This window comes from Liolophura sinensis, chromosome 6 (genome assembly GCF_032854445.1).
Source record: "Liolophura sinensis isolate JHLJ2023 chromosome 6, CUHK_Ljap_v2, whole genome shotgun sequence".
In the NCBI taxonomy this organism is placed as follows: domain Eukaryota; kingdom Metazoa; phylum Mollusca; class Polyplacophora; order Chitonida; family Chitonidae; genus Liolophura; species Liolophura sinensis.
In genome coordinates this window covers 16,424,678-16,448,023 of record NC_088300.1, presented here as the reverse complement: position 1 = coordinate 16,448,023, position 23,346 = coordinate 16,424,678, and the positions used below count along the sequence as shown (strand labels likewise).

General features: G+C 40.5%; 1 protein-coding gene across 5 annotated transcripts; it reads left to right on the top strand.

The window, feature by feature from the left end:
- Positions 1-21,969, top strand: LOC135468058 (3 beta-hydroxysteroid dehydrogenase/Delta 5-->4-isomerase type 1-like). Of its 5 annotated transcripts, XM_064746083.1 has the most exons (5): positions 1-121; positions 4,628-4,918; positions 16,154-16,318; positions 18,130-18,291; positions 19,471-21,969. In XM_064746083.1, exons 2-5 carry the CDS (start codon positions 4,861-4,863, stop codon positions 20,244-20,246), a joined length of 1,161 nt encoding a protein of 386 aa, XP_064602153.1. In that variant the 5' UTR covers positions 1-121; positions 4,628-4,860; the 3' UTR covers positions 20,247-21,969. The 5 variants fall into 5 exon arrangements, with proteins under 5 accessions (XP_064602153.1, XP_064602151.1, XP_064602156.1 ...); XM_064746081.1 differs by lacking the exon at positions 1-121 and having other exon boundaries at positions 4,507-4,918; XM_064746086.1 differs by lacking the exons at positions 1-121; positions 4,628-4,918 and adding an exon at positions 11,184-11,274.
- Positions 21,970-23,346: the final 1,377 nt, after the last annotated feature.

Genomic DNA, 23,346 nt, shown 5'->3' with positions numbered 1-23,346 from the left:
GCATTATAGCGGTCTACATATTAACCAAAGTATTTGCTGACCAGTCGTAGGGCCTACAGGTTTGTTTTATACGGCATAGACTAGCGCTACTTGGCGACTACAGCTGGCACCAGCTATATAGGTAAGAAAACCAACACTATAAATTTTAGGCCTAATCCTATATATAGGTGAGTAGGCCCTATATGTCCAGCTATATTATTTTAGAATAGCCCGAATAATCATCTTTCGCAAAATATCAGTCTCATCTATACACGTGTTACCGTTCAAAATCGAGACTAAAGTTCCTAAAATTTAGGCCTATAAAGCTGGTCACTTTTTACTTTTTCAAAGTTTAGAATCATTTTAACACTATAAATAGTACGGGTGTACGAATCTGATATTTACTGAGAGCACGTCCCGGTTGGGAGGCAATAATTTGAGATATTCTTGGCAAGTATAGAAAATTTGATTTCGTTATAGCGAATATGGAGTTTAGCGTTCTTGCAACTTTTCAGATGAAAGCAGTATTATAATACCTGTGCAGTGAAAGTGCGAACTGTAAACTTAACAAAGATAACAGTGCTTATAGGATATAGGCCGAATTAGCTTCACTCTCATACCCGTTTCATAGGCCTACCACATTTCTTCCTTGCCAGATGAGATTTCATAATACAGTGTTAATGTGAATCGAAGCTCGAAACATATCTGATCGATTTCAGACATAAAATGTCTCATCAGCCTTACTTTTTTTTAGCTTCGCATGGTTGTTAGTGATCTCTCTACACTGACTATGATTCAGTGACCCATGTCGCTAGCCTAACCTCTCCAGTAATCCGTAGTCTGGTGATAAGCATTCTATTGTTTGTTCTCCTAAGCTTGCAGCGACGATCCGGGCAGATAGTATTGTACTGTATATAGGTGCCTACTCTATATACTCTGTCGCTAACCGTGCGCAAGTGGGACAATATAAATACTCTCATATTCTGTTGGCAAAAACTATAAGCTTCTAAGGGTATAAGCAGATCACATTACGATTTGAATTGTGAGTATAGGAAATTGTATCCTATAAACTAATAGTAAGTGTTTCGTTTTAAAATTCATTTCTGTTACAATTTAACAAATTATGTTTACTAACTGGACTATTTATATTCATTGAAAATATCCTCGATTTTGCAGTGTAAATATTTCACATGTTTACTGTAATAATCACATCACATTTAAGACTGTGTTAGAAATACGACAGAACTTTGAAAGCAGAACTTAATGGGTATAATACGCATGCAGTGACCTTCACGGTCAATAATTCTTTTTCAATGGAGTTAATCTCTTGGCAGTTGACGCAGTGCATTATTTTTGTGGATGTTGATCTACTTTGGTGATTACAAGATTTAAGTACGAGTGTACCAAACATCGTGTGGGGTCTCCCTGAACGTTTAAGGGGGCGAGGTGAACTGGCCCAGGACGGGACCTTAATGTCTTTGTAAACAGTGAAAACGTCCACATCTCAGAGTTGTTGAGTAGATTGTGGTACTTTGTGTTGTACCGTTTAAAGGTACCGAAGGGGCCTGATTTAGTTATATATATATGTGCTCACTCGCCGTAACCCACTGTTTATACTACCATATCCAATGACCACAATAAAGAAATCCCCCACGTAGTCCAACACCAAAACAAAGACATGGCATTCGCTTTGGAAGGAATTTGGTTTGATCTGTTACACTTGGAAATTCAACGCCACAGCACGGTATTTTATACACTTTCACATTTTCTTTCAGGCGTTTGTTTCGTTTCTGCTCCGCTGCATGAGTTTGCATGATTTTGCATGATACATATTTTCTTAACAGTGTACTCTGTATGATGAATATACGAGTTTACTGTCACTTTGGAATGTAAAATTTATGCTCTGTTAAATTGGAATCTATAGCCATATACTCAAGAATATTTCACTAATATATCTGTGACGACGGTCCTTATGATGTAAACCTGAATTCACGAAGTATTTATTTATTTTGTTTCATTAAGTGAATTTTCACGCCGTATGTAAAAATATTTTGCTTAGAAGACGGTTACTAGTATTATAGTGGGAGGAACCGTGGGCAGAGCCCGGGGAAACTCATGACCATCCGCATAGGCTTACATTCCCACGTTTGACAGGAAAGGAAGCTGGTGTAAGTTGGACTAACAGCGGCAGTTTTGGTGAGATGCTCACTGCACTAGCACACTAATCATTCGGCTGCTGAGGACCCCCTCTCTCTCCCACCTCACTCACTACCCCTCCCCCCCACCAATTTTCCAGGGTAAACAACTGTCTTTCGCTAGTCTTTCTGCATTTATACCTGGCAAACTTCTTAAAAATTCAGCAAATTAGCATCCGAGCCGACGAAAACTGGGTTAGAACCCACGAATACATTGGGACAGATCGGCTGCAGGCGGTGAGAACATGCAGCGTTATTCCTGACTGGAATAAAACTTTAAAGCAAGTTCTTTTGACTGTGCGCGTTGCTCGTTTGATAAATCCACTGGCCTCTGGCGAACCCCCCCCCCCCCTCCCCTCCCCCCGTCTGTGCAATGAGGTCGCATGTTCGAATCCAGCTCTCGGTGATTTGGATGTGGCTGTGTCGATAGCTTTCTCAAATATACCATACAGTATGCCCGGTGATGCATTACTTCGGGCACTGCACTTACCTCCATGCACAGACATATCCGTTGTCGTACATAAGACAAAAACTTCTTACGTACTATGTACTCGGGGACACGCATGAAGAAAACACGTTAATACACGGTGAATTACCTCACTGGCTGAACCCGCCTCTCCCCTGTCGTGCAAAGATCTGAAAATGCACCTATACATGGAAATGTCGAGGTCACAAGTATTTAGGCCTATACATGATTACATCCCATGTTTCCTGTCCCCGGACATCGGAACTCATTATTTCATTCATTTACCAGAAATTGTCACAAAAGGTGGTATTATCATTTACCACGTAATGATAATGAAACTTGAAAATTGTTTACCCACCCTTTCCTTCCGCACCAGTTTTGTAGTGGTGATTGGCCAATGAATGGTTACGTAACTTTGGAAAATAGCGAATATTTCTACATAAAGATAATACCACGGGCACTTCACAGCGTCGAACAAAATATGCTTGCTATAAAAAGCTAGTCACTCTAATCCCCTTTCACTCTAATGCTGGACTCCACAGAATAAGTGAAATAGTTTTGAGTACGGCGTAAACCATCAATAAAATAAATAAGTAAATAAATAAATGAATAAATAATCCCTTTTCAGACAAGCAATAAAGAATTTTCCCGGGTTCTGTTTTCTCGTGCCTTCCGTGTAATCTAGACAAACTTGTCTTCAGTCTGTCTTAGAACTGACACGATAGGCCTATATGTAGTAAATCACGAGTCATCAGATAACACACAGTATACAGATGGACATGAAATCGATTACCAAGCCCAGTACCACTGCATGCTTGATGCGCTTATATTATGCTGAAGGCATAGGCTTACACGTCAGACATCCCCATGCGTTACTTGATATAGGCCTAGACACCTAGACGAGAATCAATATCGTTCAATGAACTTCTAGCGACTTCACAGGTATATATATATATATATATATATATATATATATATATATATATATATATATATATATATATATATATCCAAAACATACGATACAGGCGATGCATGGTATAACGTAATCAACCGCGTTATTAACATCATTTCGTGAACACATAAAAATATATTGTAAATTCCGTACTCAGAATAAATACATTGGTGACTGTTTTATATAACTTCATTCTTACAATTTATTCTTAAAAATAATGTTTATTTATTTTTTTGGATTGGTGTTTTGCGCAGTAGGCGTATAGTCAAGGGAATATTTTAATTTTAGTGTTTAATTTGTCATTAATATATAATGAATTAAATAATATATAACAATAAACTGAAAATTAGAAATAAAATAAAAAAGATCTGCTAACCTATAAATCACCTTTAAATATCTATACTGATCGAGAGACAAGAGTACGTGCATGCAAGCAAATAAGTTATGAAAAGTCATGAAACTTGCTTGTTTTTTTAATACTTCTGTTTAATCATTTTATTTTTGCATCCAGTCAGACAGTTATCAGTTTAATTGTCAGCAGTCTAAAAATAAAAACGACTTGTTTGTATGACATACGCCAGAGATGTGATTAAGAATGAAGAGGCTTGGGCAAGTATCGAGTAACACGTTTTCCTGGCCGTACAAAGCTGCTGCAACAACAACAAAAACACAAAGCGAGAACTCGAGTGTCACAGCATTCAGAAAAGGGCACTATTCGCAAGCTGTTGCTCTAAACAAATACTTGGAACACCACCGTCAGTCATCCGCACCGTTTCCCTGACGTCACGATCCGACACGTGACACGTTTCGTGCAGTCGACACTACCGAACTACTTTGTGGTGTCAAGCCGAAATCGTGTGAATGCGAACCCGACCGGCTCACGACATTAATATCTAAGGCGGGCAATACGACAGTGGAGCGTGTCAATCGTGGACTGCAGTCTGTAGCAAGTTGACTCACTGCGCGCTACAGAGCCTACATACTCTACATACAGACTCATGTTTGACTAATGATGATGTATTTTAATTGCAGCCGGGTTTAAAACGGAGCAATGAGTGGCAGGAGTCCGTCTCAGCACACCAAGTCAACCCTGCAGTCCCGAGGAACCGACCGTGGTCAACACCCAGTCTGAGCCAGCTCCGATTCCGTGGGGCTGTATTACAATCCACATCAGGCACAGGCTATAGGCCCCAACACTCGGGGAGAGGTTACGAAGACAACGTAGGCTACCCACAGAACGACTGTTAGGCAGCCAGGCGAACGTCATGACTAACAGTACCAACGGGGCAGCCGGTGGTATCTCTCACAGGCCAGAGAAAACAGGTAAGTCAGCCACAGTGTGAGAGGGGCAGGGGTGCATGATGTTCTGACCCATGTCCAGAGCTTGTACAGGGCATGTCAGGCCCGAGGCTACTTACCCATATCCCCCATGTAGTCTGGAAACGTGCATTGTCTCATCACACACGCACGCAAACCGAAGCGGCACCGCCACACAAAGGAATTGAAACTCCTACACTACAGTGTCTTAATGAATCATCCTCGTGCATTGTTTTATTTACTACCAAATTATGACTATTTATAGGTACAGTCAAGCGGAGCGTATGTTAGATGGCTATTCCGTTCTGCTTGACTGAATTATCGGCCACATATTGCTGACCTCGTTATTGTTGCATAGCTGGATTTGCACAGGACACTTAATCCGGTCCTATCATGCTACACGCGGTGATATATTCTCAAAGTTTTTGGTGGGAATAATGTCTTAGTTGGGGAAATCGTGGTGATGAAATGTGTATATACATACATGAATTAGATGAGCCGTCCGGTCCAGTATAGCTGATTCTAGCTGATTTGAGCCCAGCCTGCACTGAGAATCCGTTCTGGTACAAAACATGACTTCATGGTGAGATGCTATTGAACTCATCGGTTAATACGAAGGTGTTGTGTCTGTTTACCAGTTCGGTATATACGCACCCTCTTTCCTTGAACCCCAGTCATCCTTGTATACATTGTGCCTTCGTCCATTGTCTCTATTACAACCCATTCCACACACATTGTCTTTGTTGCGCCCAATTCTAAGTACATTGTCTGTATTACGCCCCATTTCATATACATTGTCTTTAGTACTCCCTATTCCATATACATTATCTTTAGTATTTTATTGTCTCTATTACGCCCCATCCCACATTTACATTGTCTCTAATACGCCTCGTCACACATTTACATTGTCTCTGTTACAACCCATTTCACATACATTGTCTGTATTACGCCTATTCGACTTATACATTGTCTGTTATGCCCCATTCCACATACATTATCTCTGCCACGCCCCATTCCACATTTACATTATCTCTAGTACATCCCATTTCACTAAATTGTCTCTGTTACGCCCCATTCCACATACATTGTCTTTATCACGCTCCATTCCACATTAACATTGTCTCTGTTACATCCTATTTCACATACCTTGTCTCTGTTACACCCCATTCCACATACATTGTCTCTTTTACGCCCCAGTCCACATACATTGTCTCTAGTACGCCCCATTCCACATATACATTGTCTCTGTTACGCCCCATTCCACATATACGTTGTTTCTGTTACATCCCATTTCACATATATATTGTCTCTATTACGCCTCAATTACGCATACATTGTCTCTGTTACGCCCGATTCCACATACATTGTCTCTGTTACGCCCCATTCCACATATACGTTGTTTCTGTTACATCCCATTTCACATATATATTGTCTCTGTTACGCCTCAATTACGCATACATTGTCTCTGTTACGCCCGATTCCACATACATTGTCTCTATTACATCCCATTTCACAATATATCTTTTGCAGCCTGTTTAGTACAAAATATATTTATACTGTGTACTGTCCTCCTATTCAGCTGTATCAATATGTATGCATGAATCTACATTCTGAGCCAATGGAGGCCTCGCTCAGCCACCACTGTTTACTGTCATGTAAGATACAGTACCTACATGTATAAGCCGATACACATTGTTTTTATTTTTACGGATACCCTTTGTTTATCCTTGATTCTACGTGCATGTATATTTTATACCTCATTTACGCCTCACCGTCTCTCCTTCGTCTATGCAAAAATAAGTCTTGCATGTTTATGAACATGGCAAATATTTACACATTTGCATATTAATTACACCGGGCGTCATGCTGATTTCACTAAATGTATTAATTAAGTATAGCTATTAAGCACAAGGCTCTTCCCGGTTTCCTCCTACCATAATGCTTGCCGCAATCGTATAAGTGAAATATTCTTGAATACGGCGTAAAACAGCAATTAAAATAAATAAATAAATATTTAGCTGTATGCAGTGTTGGCCTGTCATAGCTATCTTTTGAAATTTAATTCAATAAACGAAAGTAAGACCGCGCAAGTGGTCCAAGACCGCACAGGCATTGAGAGTGGGCAACTTTAATGCTTCAAGGCAATGGTAACTATAATAGGACAAGTGCGTGTTCACATCTTATATTGTTTCAAACTGTTAATCCTTCTGGGTATCAAATTACCGTAATGTAAACTTCCTGGTAGTTATATGCATGGCCGCCTGTGTGGGTTCTGTCGTTATTTAGCACTGTATAGATAGAACAGTCAGGGTCGCGTGTATATATTATATATTCATGATGATTTCTTCTGAGCTCTGGCGTATACTCAGCCCATAAATTAGGCCGCCGTTAATATGTCAGAATGACATGTTTTTGAGTGTGGGGTAGAATATTATATTTAAATTACGCAGTTCCAAAATGTGTTAGATACTTCATACTAACGAGCCACAGCAAATACTATTCAATAACTGATTGACTGACTGATAATCTGAATGAAAATTTCGAATTGCACTCAAACTAGAATTCACTTGCATAACCGGCAAAATGCCTATTCAGTATTGTAGTTTTATCTCTAGTTTATAAATTATGCAGACAAGTGGTGAACTCTCTAGCTGTAGCCCTAATTCTTTCACAATCGCAATTTCGAAAGTTATCAACCTGCACGAATTCCCAATTCCCAATTCCCACAACTTCACACACACACACACATACACACACACACACACACACACACACACACACACACACACACACACACACACACACACATATATAATTTTCCAAGGTGCATATAGGTACTTAATATAATAGTTATTAATGTTATTTTCAGCGGTGAATACTGAATTTGATGTATTTGTTGCCAAACCTGTATATTATTTTATTTGTGTTTGACACCTGTTGTTGTATATCTGCTATATGTACATATATATGCTGTATATAGGTACATCTGTAGAATTGGATTTTCCAGTGGTACAGCTTGTACATTTTCACATAGGCCTTGGTGTATGTAGTATATTATTCTCGGGGGCGACCTCTGTACATGTTGGCAGTTGTGTGCGTTGTACCAGTTTGTAAAGCGTTATGTAGTACACGATCTCTACAACGGGTTCTTCTTACATACGGTCCAAACGTGAATTACTGTATAGTCAAAAGCGAATCAGGTCTTGTATAGGTCAATGGCCAATAGAGTTTTCCAGACACTTTACTATTTGAGTTAACTACTTTATTATATACATGTCGTGACGCTCTTTGAGGAAAATCCAGAATAGCATTTTTCTTTAGTACTGTGATAAGCTTGAGTATGAGCTCATTCTCACTTAAGATGAGATCGCCTCTGTTGCTATGGGCCTTATTCGGCAAGGTCAGATTTACCAACAAGAAATCGACATAGTGCTTAACAGCACAAGTCTTTTGTATTACTCGTCCAAGAGCTGGCCGTATTCACGCATGAACAGAATCTTTGTCGAACGTTGACATGCAATGTATCGGTTAAAGGCCATTCCATGCGCTATTGTCAGCGTCGACATGTTATTCACATTGATTAAAAATGGTTTTCAATTCTGTTTTGCTTCCACACCTTCCATCAACCCCGAGAGAAGAAGTAAAATTAGTTTTAGAAGAAAGTTGCAGAGGTAAATATAGTGTCTCCGTTTTATAATTCTCTTTAGAAAAAAAAACACCGTGGGCGGGAAACAATGCTCCGGAAGGGTGTGCTGATGACACTCTTACCTTCTAATATGTGTGGGAGGGTGAAAAAGGGGGGTTGTCTGTCCTGCTTAAATCTCATGCCTTTGAGTCACTTTTAGACGTGTACGCAGTGGGTAACCGCATTTTGTATAACCCGGCGAAACATGCACATAGTGAACAGAGTGCCATAATTTATGTATAGGATGTTCGTTCTGACAAGTCGTGGCAAGTGCTCTAGTTCTGTTCACCATCGTAATGTCTATACGCATACCTCAACTTGTACTCCATCCATGCTCACTGTCCGAACGAGCGTGGTACACGCACCTTGACAGGGTGAAGATAATGGTATATGACCCACTGATTAACTGCATTGTCTTCAGAGATTTCAAATATAGCTGCAAATATGTAACTGGTATGCAAATTTAATGAGATGCATGTTGTGTTTGTTGTAGTCTGCGCAGAAGGGTATTTTGCGTTCAGTTCCCTCAAACAACAGTGACTTCTCCATTGAACTGTCATTGATACTAGGTAGTTGTACATTAAATTTGAGAACTTACTGATGAGAAAAGCTCGCGTTTTCGTCTTGTCTCCTTTTTCAACATTTTGATTCGCATTGCAACTCGCGCGGCTGCGCCGCGTTACATTGTACCACATAGTTATCAGGTTTCTTTGGGGGTATTGGAAACGTTTCCCGTCTAAAAAAAACTGGAAGTTACACGTTCATTGGTACGTTTCTTATGGCGTTATGTGGCCAAACCATTAATGTATCCTTCCTGCATTGCAAGACAATTTACAATGTGTGTCCCCATAACCCAATACCCCCTCCTAACCATTCTTATAAATGTTATAAATGATCATATAGCCAACACCCTGTATACTTAATTCACCTTAGGCTCATGTCGCCATCTGGATGAAAAAGATACCCCAATGTTTAATACGGATGTCTTACCAGAATAAGGTAAACACGGAAATCAGTATCATTCCATCTCTGTTATTGATTTTCTTTCCAAGCTAGATATCGATTTTCGTACCACCTTTGATCTTGCTCACACGGTGACATAGCTTTAATACATGCTTTCCACATAGATACTATGGAGTTACCTGGGGTTCGTTTCACAAAGCGCACGTAGTGTTACATCCTCGTAACTACCATGGTGACGTAATACCTATATACAGTGCTGACCGTAACGTTACGTGCGCTTTGTGTAACGGGGCCCATGCACCTAGACAAAATGTGCTGGTTAATCGTACAATATATAATGCCACTTCCTGACATACAACTATCCAAGCTCCGGCATACTCGTTTATAAACTATATCCTTTGTTCCTTCTGCGGCAGGTTGCACAGAATGATAAAGAATTTAGTGTCGCGTGATTGTGACCGACTGAAAATTTATCATAATTCGTGTCGCCAATATTAAACATATAATGTGGGATACACATTGTATTCTTCTTGAAAATGTACGTTATGTATAGCTATACATGCATCGCATACAGGTGTCAAGATTCTCACCCAACAGTCCGCTTCGGGAGCGGTAAATCCAGGGTCAATCGTGGTTCGAGTGACACCTAAGACTTTAAAAGAGGAAGTTATAACTTCCTCGCTTGGCGTTCAACATGAAGGGGATAGTGCAACGACTGGTCGACCCTTATCAGTATAATGGCGGGGCAGCTTACTTGCCTTCGGTAAGGCGTCTCAGTGAAGCAGCACTTGATAAAACAGCGGTGGAAATCCATCCAGCAACAAGGAGGTACGTTACATGCACTCTAAGGATTCCTTCGTCGTCATATGACTGGAAAATTGTTAAGTACAACGTTAAACCCCTAGCACTCACTCACTCACTTTCACACAACAGGCAAGGTATCCGAAGATAAGGTCTATGGCAACCTTGGTTCGTACATGGGGAAGATGGTATATATATATATATATATATGAAGCACGGTACACGATTAAGATGGCGTTCACTAATAGCTATATACACAGCAGAAGGAAACGGGTATATGTAAATTGACACACTTGACACGGTACTTGACCGTCTCTTTATACATGTAGAATACGTGTACACTATACACGAAAAGGATCGTTAAAAATATCATAAAACATTCCCGAAATTGGATTATCGTTCACCCAGATTTACCGGTTCAGATTTTTGTCCGAGCTACACATTTATCTTTGTCTGCCACGAATTTGACGGAGTACATCAGATCACTACATACACGGCTGCCTCAAGTACACTAGAACAGGCTGTGAACTGGCCTAGTTTTTGTGTTGAACATCCCAGCGTGACTGTCTCAGTTCTATTGAAACTCTGACAGAACTTATACAAACTCCCCGTCTCACACTTTAAACGCTCATACTCATGATCTCTACGGTGCTTTGCCACGAAAGTTTCTCCTTTGGTGTGACATTCTTGTAACAAAGAATTGGCTGATATAAATCAGAGAGCAGGGTCTGATATTTTGCCAAACCCGGTGTGCATGGATCGTGTCCAGTGAACTGAAGCGAAGTGAGAATACGCTTTGTAGGCCTGTAGCTATGTGCTTATCGAATGGATCCAGGATGTAATTATTAATGTTTTTAATGCTCAGTAACACCAGAGGCGTTAGTTCTTGTGCCCCGAGCTTGTTCACTAATGGGTGAGTTTTTTTCCTGTTTTGATGAAATTCATGTGCTCGAGTTAAGAAATTGTTACAATTGTCCTGGAATTGTATATTACCAGTGAAATGTGGAGTAGACAATTCCAAGTTATTTTTATATAGATATGTGTTTATTCGTACCTATCATACCTGTATCTGTCTATCACAGTGCATTACGCTAAAAGTACACACGTAGTTATACTGGAGCATACAGGTTACTGGGATCTACATGCCATGTCTTCGTGTGTTGCACATGTCACTGGGTACAGGTGGGAAGTGGGTTATTAGGTCAGAACTCTCAAACCAACACGAAACAATCGTTTAATTATGCAAACGTATATAGTTTAATTCTCTCATTTCGTTCGGGGTATGTGGTGGTGAACTTCTTATGTATGATTTGATGAACGAGAAAGGCAAAATTGCTTCTAGTATTGTCAGTATTTCTGACAATTAAAGAGTCAGTTGCAAATCGTTTTATAAACAATTCAGAGCAATTACTGCGATAACTTTAAAAACAAGTTACTTTCGCACTTTGTTCAAGTTGATAGCGCCATTACAGACAAATGCGTACGTATATGTGTGATCAGACATAACCGCTGCATAATTATACAAGAACGTTCATAACAAAGTCGTTGATGTCGAATATAGTGTATATGTCGAACACAGTATATATGCCGAGTATAGTATAAATGGCTTTTACCCAAGTACATTCGTGCAGCGAATTATGCACAACCATTAGAGTGTTTAATTGAAAGTCCTAACACTCTTAGGTTACCGTAATGTAGTTCAAGCTAAATTCCGCCAGGTGTTCGCAAAGACTGATATATATTTTTAGATACTATAAACCTTCCAGCGGGTTTCACTGAAGTTTTGGGTTCTGTGGAGATGTTTTCGGTCAACCTAACCCCTGGGGCTTCACCAGTTTGGAATACTTGTGCGCCACGTGCATAAACTTTAGCTTCAGCATGGTTGTGTTCCGGGCTTCACATATGTAGAAGAAGATATAACGAAATAAAGGAAATTAGTCCAGCCTTCATCTAACCACTGACCTTGCGTGAGCAACATACTACGATTGTAAATACATGTGGTATAACAACAGGCGACAAAAGATAAGCCTCTTATTATCATAGGACAGAGGAATGTTCCAGAGCTGCTGTAACATCCAAAATCCAAGGGGGAACAAGCCATGGCGTTTTGAATAAATTATATGCTGTCCAGATTTGTTGGATCTATGTTTGGCCAAACATAAGCTACAAACTGCAAAGCAATAGAAAAATATAACAGAACGATGTATTAGGTAACTTTAAGTTTTAGATTAAAATCTTCTGCAGTTCACCTTTAAAGTACTCTTTGTTATGGCCAATAAAGTCCAGTATATACATGACGATCTGGTCATTTTCATGATTACAAACAGTTTTCATTGATTTATCAGGTTTTGCAAAGTGAGACTAACATCATGTCACTGTCTACATGTTGTCATGTGTTTAAATTATATAAACTAATACTACAATTTATCCGTTATGGATGATCATAGGTTTCCCCCGGGCTCTTCCCGGTTTCCTCCCACCATAGTGCTGGCCACGGTCGTATTAGTGAAATATTCTTGAGTACGGCGTAAAGCACCAATGAAATAAATAAATAAATCAATCGTTAAGCTTGCGCGTGCGCTGGCGTGACAGTACATTGCACTGGCGTGACAGTATATTCCACTGGCGTGACGGTATTCCACCGACATATGTACGCGCTCTTGTACACAAGTAATATGTGCATATACATCTCTGTTATGCAAACAAACCAGAAACAAACATGCAGGATATGTCGTATAAGTGAAATATTCTTGAGTACAGCGTAAAACACGAATTAAATAAATAAATAAAGTGCAGGATATGCATCATATGCAGTTTAAAACATGACGTTAACCTATTGACATAGCAGTGTGTCTTAAATACGCTATGCATGCACATAAAAGCAGTGATAAAATGCAGTAGTCCCTCATAAACACATTCACCATGCATGTCAAATTTGTGTATATTACCTTATGCACTTTATTATATAGCTACGTGTTACATTGGCTTCGGGCTAAAACAGGTCACCGGCTAACAAAGAAGGAACCTACACAGTAAAGTGTGCTAAAGTTACGTCTATACTGGATACGTAATGATACATATCATGCTATTTAGAAACTAGACAGTTGGACAGATGTTGGAAATTTATACCTGAAAATTGTTTGCACTGTAACTGCATGTAAGCCTACTTACATATTTACGCGTAGATTTTAATATATAAGTACAAAACTTAAAGAGAAGATATTGCTCCCGAATTGAGTATCCGACATAAGTCGATTCTGGATTTGATGTCATCTTCCGACATAAGTCGCTTCTGGATTTGATGTCATCTTCCGACATAAGTCGCTTCTGGATTTGATGGCATCTTCTGCTTAATTACACATATCTGATTGTAATGATCAAAGCCGAAGATGTTTGTCTCTTTTTGTAAATCATCTTTTGTTTGATGTGAACACTTAATTAAAAGCCCATCTAAAAGAAAGTATGCATGCTTGTACGCTGTCAGCAGATGTCCGTCGATTGCTATTTTAGCCTGTAGGCATACATGCTTTCACTATGCATAGACCATGCATAAACACATGTACATATAGTCAGGCACACGAGCTGAACAATCATCATTCTTGCTGTTACATCACCTCTATGAAAAATGCATCCAAAAATGAATTTATATATTCTAACGGGACCTAGGCGTGAAATGCCGATAGCATTGCGTGACTTTTCAAGAGCGCGCAGTGGAAGCTCCACTTTAAGATGGAGAATACGGATCTGACTCATTGCATGGCATTGTCTTGTGGACAGTGGCATGAATACGCAAAATATGGGCCCTATACTTTTATGGCCACACTATATATAGCCTATGAATGTTTGTCCACTTGTGTGCATTCTTCACGATATTAGAACCCCCGTCATGCATGCGACTGTGTACATCGCGCGTATTATCCTCTATACAGGCGTGTGTGACAACGTATGGACATAAAACATTCATGAAACCCCATAAACTGCATAATTCATTTATGGTCATGTTCGGACTGCATGATTTGGAACCACCTGCTCGTTGTATTGCACCTTGGAAAACAACCCCGTGAAATACCGTGATTGGCATCAGTGCAATTCTGCTCGTCTTTTCCCTGTAGGCCAATAAGGCATTTGTCCCATGACTTTGTCATCTAATTAGTGCCCTTAAAGTAAAGGCTTGTAGTTTCCCGCTACTGTACCATCTAACTCAGAATTGATTTTGGAGCACCAAAGAAGTTGCCATGGCAATCTATCTGACTACAATATACAGCGGTTTAACCCGCTGCATATTTTATAGGCAGTATACGCACGGTAGGCTATATATGCACTGATTTAATGAAAAGCATTTGCAGACTACACCTGGCAAAACTGGAAACTTCATCTCTGCCTGTGAATACTCTTTTGTGTACCCGAAACCAAGAGATGCTGAGTTGATGAGATGCATGGTGAGGTTATCTAAATAGCAACGACTATCTCGGTAGCGATCTAAGTATATATTCTCACATTTTATTGCTGTGTACCACAAAACCCAGGCACATGCATCCAGTGGGGGCCTCTGAGGCTTGGTAAAGTGCGTGCAGGGTTGATGCATCGAGCCATTTCACGCTTTAGTTCCACGCCAGCCTCCCAGCGCGCGGCTGGGTTTCCCGGCAGGTCTTATAAAATGGGTCACTGAAGCGACAGTCCGAGCCGAAGTACAAACTCGAAATGGGTCTACTACGTATAACCGTTTGGTAATTTTAGGGCGGTCTCGGTGTGCGAGTGCTGGATGGGTGGTGAGTTTTCATAAAACTCAGTAAATGTGTAGACAGATGCATGAGTATAGCTATCGTTCGCTGTACGCGTGAACCGTGCTCAAGAGTTACTTTGTACTAAAAGTTAGAATGTAAGTTAGGACATCAATACTTAAACTGCGAGGAACAGCTGTTCATGACGGAGTGAGCGTATATATATATATATACACACACACACACACACACACACACAGTGCCTCATATACACTGCATGGTCTGGCGTACTGTGCCAACGCCCGTCTGGTTTGTCGGCCTGCTGGCCCAAGACCTCTGTAGGGAAACATTCATATGTATATATACCCAGTTTTGTGCTCACAGCCAGTGCTAAAAGAGCCTCCCAACATGTGCAGTAGTACTGAAAAAGTAACTCCAGAGTAGAAAAGTGTAGTGTTGAGTTCGGTTGGCCGGGAATCGGTCCCGGCTGGGAGCCTTCTGTGCACAGAACGGGTCCGGAAGACCGGACTTCTAATTGCGGGCCTGGGAGGCTCCATCAGGTCACTGATGTTTTCTGGTAATTGAAATAGTTTATTGAGGTGGCAGGACGATTATATGTATTGATCGACATCTATTGTATAAATAGACCTGGTTGATAAATATTTGTGAGTGTGGGGGTATATATCGAGTATATAGGAGTATCTAACTCCATATAGACAGGGATACAGAAACAGTCGGTGGTCCCTAAGGTTGTGCGATCATTGGCGGCTGTCAGTTGTTATCATGTGTAAGTCAGCTCTCTCTCTCTCTCTCTCTATATATATATATATATATATATATCACTTATCCAAATGGTCACTGTTTTCCTTTTGCTTTTCATCTGTTGATTTATTCGTATTTTCATGCACAAGTTCGCAATGCCATTATTAAAACCTGTAATCCCTTAACCAGCTCTATATAGAAATCACATTCCTTGTATGCATGACTATTATCTTTGCCTCACTTAACTATATCTGATCATTGTGAGTATTTGTGCTGCGTGTTTCAATCGTATTGTATTATCGTTTTCAGCTGTACGTGATGGACTGCTGGGTCGGAAGAGGGAAGTCGTTTTAGTGATTGGCGGTTGTGGTTTCCTGGGGCGACACTTAGTCCGCCTGTTGGCCGAGAAGTGTGATAATGTGGCGGAGATCCGTACACTGGATATACAAGACCCCCCAGAAGAGCTGCAACAGCGTAAGTCTCCATCTTTCTCGCCTTGGTGGATTTGGTTAGGTACTAAAAGTTAGGTCAAAAAATTTTCATTTATACCATGACGGTCAGTTTTGTAGGTTGGAGGAAACCGACGTAAAAACCGAAACGGCGTGAACCACTGACCTTTGGCAAGTTACTTACAAACTTGCCGATATACAGATCTGTGCAAAACTTATTTATGTATGGTTGTGTTCAACCAACGTAAGGCTACCTAACGGCCAACCAGTGTCTTAGACCGCTTACTATATCCAAGGCTTCACAAGTGAGTGAGGAGGAATGTACAATTCTGTCCAAGGCCTGATTTCAACCCACCCCTCGTGTCGAAGGAGTTAGAACATCAATACCTAAACTAAAAAACACTGGAAAGGTGAACTATTTACGCGTAGGCCTATTCCAACTTAGCACAAGATATGTCGAAAATACATGAGCATTAATAATAATTGTTGTAAGCAGTTGGAGCAGTTCTCAGAATTGAAAGATTTGCATCTTTACTTCTTACCGCGTTGAAATAACGAAAGCCAGCCTTGCCAGTAAACTTATTGAAAGCCCTGCAAACGACTGGCTATTGCTCCATGGAAAGATTGCGTCTTTGAGTTATGCTACAGATTTAGAAGACATTTTTTTTTATATGACTTGACATTTGTCGTTCGCGTGTTCATTGCGCTAAGCAATGCCAGATGTGATGTATTGGCTGAATAACATTTTAACTAACATTTAAATACGTTTTATTGCGCAAATTAAGTAAAATAAAATCCAGTGTGTTTCCGTATGACAAAAGCATCGGAAATCGACGTATTTTATGTATCACTGCCAGTTAAGGATACTCGTTATTGTAGGGCTTATCGATGCATATAGACATCAATAACCCGTGGAGCCAAAACGTGAGACACATAAATAAATTGAACTACATTGCACTAAGTTAATCGTTCAGATTATGGGTCAAATTGGCCCTATCTCGGACACAAAACGATGTCTAGGGCCAGCTCAGTCGGCTGCAATGCAGTCTAGTTGGTCTAAATTATCGGACGTCTCTGTCTAAACGGTCCCACTGCGGGAAGTGTTGGCTCCGGAAATCAGGTCACACATAAGCCTTGCGCAGACCTTCAGGGAAATGTGCGCGGTAATTAGCCAGTAGATCAGTCACTCCGGAGGCTGCATGGCTGTATCCAAATACTGTTCAAGTCACCGGTGACATTCTACAGCAATACATTGACTTATTTTTATTAACAAATTGCATCTCCAGGGATGAGTACGATATTGGCTTATCACTCGAGTGTCTTCTTTCTCTAATTGGAAGCGGTATTTAATCAAAGCGGCGTCAGTAAAGCCAAGGATTCCTGTAGTATAAATGCTGATTGGCTGCAGCAGAGTTAATATGCACCGTGATTTCTATTTCAACACAACAGCGTTTGAAACATTTTGGATTTGAAACATATGGTTTTATATCGTTTGTATGGGTTGTACAACAATCAGTTACTCTGGTGTTTAGGGTTTGTGTGAAGAATGAAGGTTTTTTTTTCTGGCCTCTGCCGTATTATTGAAATAATCCTGAATTCAAAAACATCCGTGAAATAAAAAAAAATGATTTATTTACGTATTGATCATTTTCTGGAACTGTTGAGTTTCTGAACCCATCTCAGGGGGTGATATAGCGTAGTTTCTGAACGCACGTTCAGTGGAGAAACTTGTATACTTGGATTGGTCTTAAATGTATCCTTTGTTGTCAATTTTGATTTTGCTTCATTTTAATTTTTTTACCCAGAACCTCTTCTGTATGGTTATTCTCTCCTCAGGTAACTTCAAGGTTAAGGTCACTCACGTGAAGGGTGACCTGAGGAAGCGGGCCTGCCTAGACCTGGTTTGTGAGGGAGTGACGGCTGTATTCCACACTGCCTCTATTGTTGACATCTCTACTCTGCAGGACACCGAGTACATCACCTCTGTCAATGTGGAAGGTGAGATCATACATCTGTTGTCTCCTTTTATCGTATATTACTGCTCGGTACGCAGATACCGCCCGCCCTGTGTGCGCAGACTTCAAGATTCTGTTACTGGTGCGTTGTGTTATACTTCGCTGAAGTGAAAAAGAAGCGTTTCTTTGAAATATACAGCAGTCATTATGACCCATTTCTTAGAGCGATTTTATCCAGTCTAGTTACATGAGATTTTTTGGTTTCTTTCAACATTGTTTCGTTGTTCTCATGCCATTGTGTCCTCGTGCTAAGGCAGACCGGTTGTCGCCATGTTGTATTACTGTCTCACTGGATTGGAAGACCGGGGGTGGTGGTAGGGGCTGGGGGTGACGCATGATATTGGGTTGGTGTTCTATTCCATGGTCGAGTGGTTAGCCAAATAATGCTGCATACTCATTCAGGAGCCTTTCACCAATGCAGTCGCTGTGAGTTCAAAGTCAGCTCATGCTGGCTCCCCATTTGGTCGTTCGTGAGAATGTCTGCCAGCAACCTGTAGTTGGTTTTGGGTTTCGTCGGGCTCTGTCCGGTTTCCTCCCACCATAATGCATGCTGGCCGCCGTCTTATAAATATTCTTGAGTACCGCGTAAATCACTAACCATATGAATAAATAGAATGCCAGGCCCTTCATACAAAATCGATTACCTTGAATACTATCGTGTTAGCATTTTGCATAAATTAATAATTTGATCGTATGGTGTTTACAGAAATCTGAGGTAAATGAGATTAGCCTCAGATTAAATTGACTAGTTCAATCTGTTCTGGACAATCCGGCATTTGGTGAATCAAATCGACCATAATTGTGAACGCGTCGAAAAATGTCTGTTCAGACCAAATGTATCCGGTTTCACTTTCTCGAGGCACAAATGAAAGAATCCATCTCAAGTTCAAGGATGTTCAGCTCCTCATTTTCCCCAATATACGTCTTTCGTAGACTTTCGTAGACGCCCATATTATTTATTTATTAATTTATTTATTTATTTGATTGGTGTTTTACGCCGTACTCAAGAATATTTCACTTACACGATGGCGGCCCGCAATATGGTGGGTGGAAACCGGCAGAGCCCGGGGGAAACCCACGGCCATCAACAGCATTTTTAATTCAATGAAACATCAATCATGAGGTAAGACATCAATCATGTAAATCAGTTGTTCTGTTTCAGGTACACAGACAATACTGGATGCGTGTGTATCGCACAATGTTCCCATGTTAATTTACACGAGTTCATCAGAACTGGCTCGTGGTTCCAAACCAGTCCTCAACCATCGTGAGGAGGACGCCGAGAACTTTGAGGACAAGGATCTGATATTGGGAGACTATTCCAACACAAAGAGGGCAGCTGAGAAACTCGTGCTGTCCTATGACGGCAGAAAACTGTCCAATGGCTCAACATTGAGGACGATATCCTTTCGCCCTTGTGGAATATATGGAGAAGGGGACCATACGTTTGTCACAGCGGCTCTACAGGCGGCTAAGATGTGCGGAGGGATTCTGTGTGGAATGGGGTCCCATGACGTCATCATGCAGAAGGTCTATGTGGGGAACACCGCCTGGATCCAGTTGTGTGGTTGGAAGCGGGCCCGACAGGACCCCACAGTCTGTGGTCAGGCTTATCTAGCCACTGATGACACAGCTATTGACAACAACTTCGCTTTTTTCAAGGTATTCGTTGAGTCCAGGAACTGGAAGGTGTTGCCGTTTTATATTCCGTTCTTCGCCATCTATTACACCGTGCTTTTGATGGAGCTGTTCGTGTGGCTGCTGTCCCCTATCGTCCGCTTGCCCCTACCTGTCTCCACGCGCGAAGTGCTCATGGCATGCACCACCTGCTATTATGACGGTTCTAAGGCCAGGAAACTCCTCAACTACTCTCCATTGTACGATGCAAAAGAGTCTATCGAACGATCAAAGAAATACTACAGTACAGTGAAACTATGACACACTACCTTAAATATACTTTTGTACAGTTCGTAGTTTGTGAGTTTTATGGCAGCGCTCTTTACATATTTAACTGGTTTCAGTTGTGATATCTTTCTTTTTTTTGGTTTTGTTTTTTTCCTCTGCTGTGATTTGACCGCTATAGTTTGAAAAATCATCAGTTTGGTTAGAGTTTATAGAGACGCTTTTTAACCAGGGTGAATCTTTTGTGACTCCTGCCCCCCTACATTTAGCGAGGGACAGCACAACTAGGATAATGAACCACTGGATTTGTACTCTACACCATGTTATAATACTGTGCAGCCCCATTGTTCACATGCTATGTGTTCATTCATTGCTCAAGTAGTTAACAACCACACATTCTTCTCTGTACGGCCGTTGCTCAGTGGTTAGATTTTCTATACAAGGTGTGGCCACTCAATTTGTATACATACACGTTTTGCTAAAACGGTTTTCGTCTCGGTTCTTTGTGGATGGTCATATATGTTTTATTGGTGTGTTTTCGTTGTGTCTGTGATTATATTTTTTTGATTTTTACAAAGGGTATGCTTTAACGTTGAGACACTTCGTTTCTGCACGTCTTGCCGGTTTTGATTTATTAAATATTGTGGATAAACGTCATTTCCAGCTGTTATAAACTTCAACAAAATTAAGCGATTTCTGGAAATAATTTTCTCTAAATGACTTGACTGCCAGATTTGGCTGTTAAATGAATTGGCGTTTCGGTACTGTCAGTGTCTGATAGGATACCGGAAGTTAACTTGACAATCTTGTCCTCTTGGGAGATGAGAAATCTGCATCTCAAAATTTAAAAACAAATTTAAAAGAAGAAAGCAAAAACGACACGACTTGATATGATGTTGTTAGTGTACTTTACCTATCAACTCTATTCAGCACACCAAACCTCCTCGAACCCATTTTTGGCTGTAGTCAAGAGTGATCTGTCAACTTATACGGGTTTTTGTAGCGTTCATTTTGAGGACGGATTTTTGTAGCGTTCAGTTTGTGGGCGGATTTTTTGAGGGCGGAGGAAACGCTGCAACCATTACTCCTTGTTCATGCACACTCGTCCGTACATATATGGTGTTAGAAATGCTCGCTGGTCCAAATTGGGACCGTGTAATACTTTACAATGTGGCGCTTCAAACCGGACTCTACTTTCACAAAGCTGCTTAAGTCCAGTTTCTTCCAATTTTTTTTTTGGTAAATATGGCAAATTATAGGTTATAACTCATTAAAGCGGAGTCATTTATGATGGTAGTTACAAAACATTGATTTACGAAGTTTTATGACACTAACCAGCTCTGACGTGATGTGTACGGGGGAAAAGTGCATTTCTGTACGAAGTAAAGTGAAAGTGGCCTCCACCTTCACGTCAGGCAGCATCGCACATTATCACCTGTATATCTCGGGATTGTATGACGTAGGTTGGTGAGCAACATCGCTTGATGCGCAAACACGCTACCACTGAATAGATCCTGAGCTGTTGGCTCAGGTGTTGTTGTTGTCTTGGGACTGTAGAACTGATGGGGATGAAATCTTCCCGATGACGTTTGTACAGCCACCCTGTGCATGTCCCTCTTACGTGTTGGTGGCCCCGCGTTTCTGGTGAATGAGCAGAGGCTAACCCTTAGGGTTAGGCTAGACAGAATCTACCCAGAGATAAGGTGATTTGATTGGTGCTCTGTATGTCATGTGCTGCAAGGTTAACATAATACTCGTTTTCGGTATTCAACTTTTCGTGATATATATATATATATATATATATATATATATATATATATATATATATAAATATACATTTGTTATTGTTGTTTTTTTGTTGGAGAACTTTTCCAAATATTTATAATTTTTACTAACCCCTGTGAGTTTGGTCAATATTTTTTTTATATTTGGGTAAATATTGTCTACTAAATAAATCCTTACTTTGGGAACACAAAAAAGTCTTCATTTAGCTTCATGTATGTAAGTGTTATGTGTTTTACAGTTATAGTTAATTAGGGTGGCCGATGTGGTTAACGCACCAGTGTGGCGCTATGACGTGTGAGACCCTCACCAACAGGTATGACCCATGGGTCTCTAACCAGTGTGGGCTCTGAGTTCAGCTCATGCTGGCTTCCTCTCCGGCCGGACGTGGGAAGCTCTTCAGCAACTTGCAGATGGTCGTTAGTTTTCCCCGGGCCATGTTAGGTTTTCACCCACCAAAATGCTGATAGTATAAGTGAAATATTCTTAAGTACGTCGTGAACCACCAATCAAATAATAATAATTATTTTTGGGAATGGTCGATCGATACACATCTGGTGCATCGATCTAAGGGGAATAACTTGTCCCACAAAAACCTCTTTGGGGAAGAGCTTTCTGTTCGTTGGTTGGTTTACGTTTTGACGTGCTTAACTCATTGCAGTTATATAACGTCTTCGTTTAGTGTGTTCCAACTGCCGTCATATTAACAATTCTTCCACATATAAAACAATGACTAGTTTGACATTTTTCCCATTTGTCAAAAATTTTGTTTTAGATATGCTCCTGAATTTGTAGAGCGGATTTATGTTTTAGTTTCTTCCACCCTCAATGCTGACGACCATCATTTAGGTGAAAAATTCTTGAAAACTAATCAAAGAAATAAATATTTCTTTTTACTGTAAGCAAAGAATACACGGTTCTTTAAGGTGTCTTCGATGTGAAGCCGAACAGTGAATTTATTTATTGTTGGACATCTTTATATAGGTGTGTGTTAGTTAGCACTTTAAAGACAATAAGAACACGAGGACTCTAATGTACTTCTTCCGGACCTAAAAACTGTGGCAAAACTGAATCACAGCTTCGGAAGTTTCTATATTTGGCTTCTGTAGATTGTTGATTGATGTATGTATTGAAATGACTGCTGCTTATCGCCAGTCTTACGTATTTTTCACTTTTATGATGGCGGTCAATATATATGAAACCGGAGTACACAATATAAACCAACGACTTCTGGTAAGTTACTGACGACCTTTCCCAGCTGTGACGTAAAGATATGCACACCATATTAATGGAAGACGAGTGGTCTTCAGTAAATGATAGACTGTTCAAACAACTTCATGAGCGTTATCGAAGA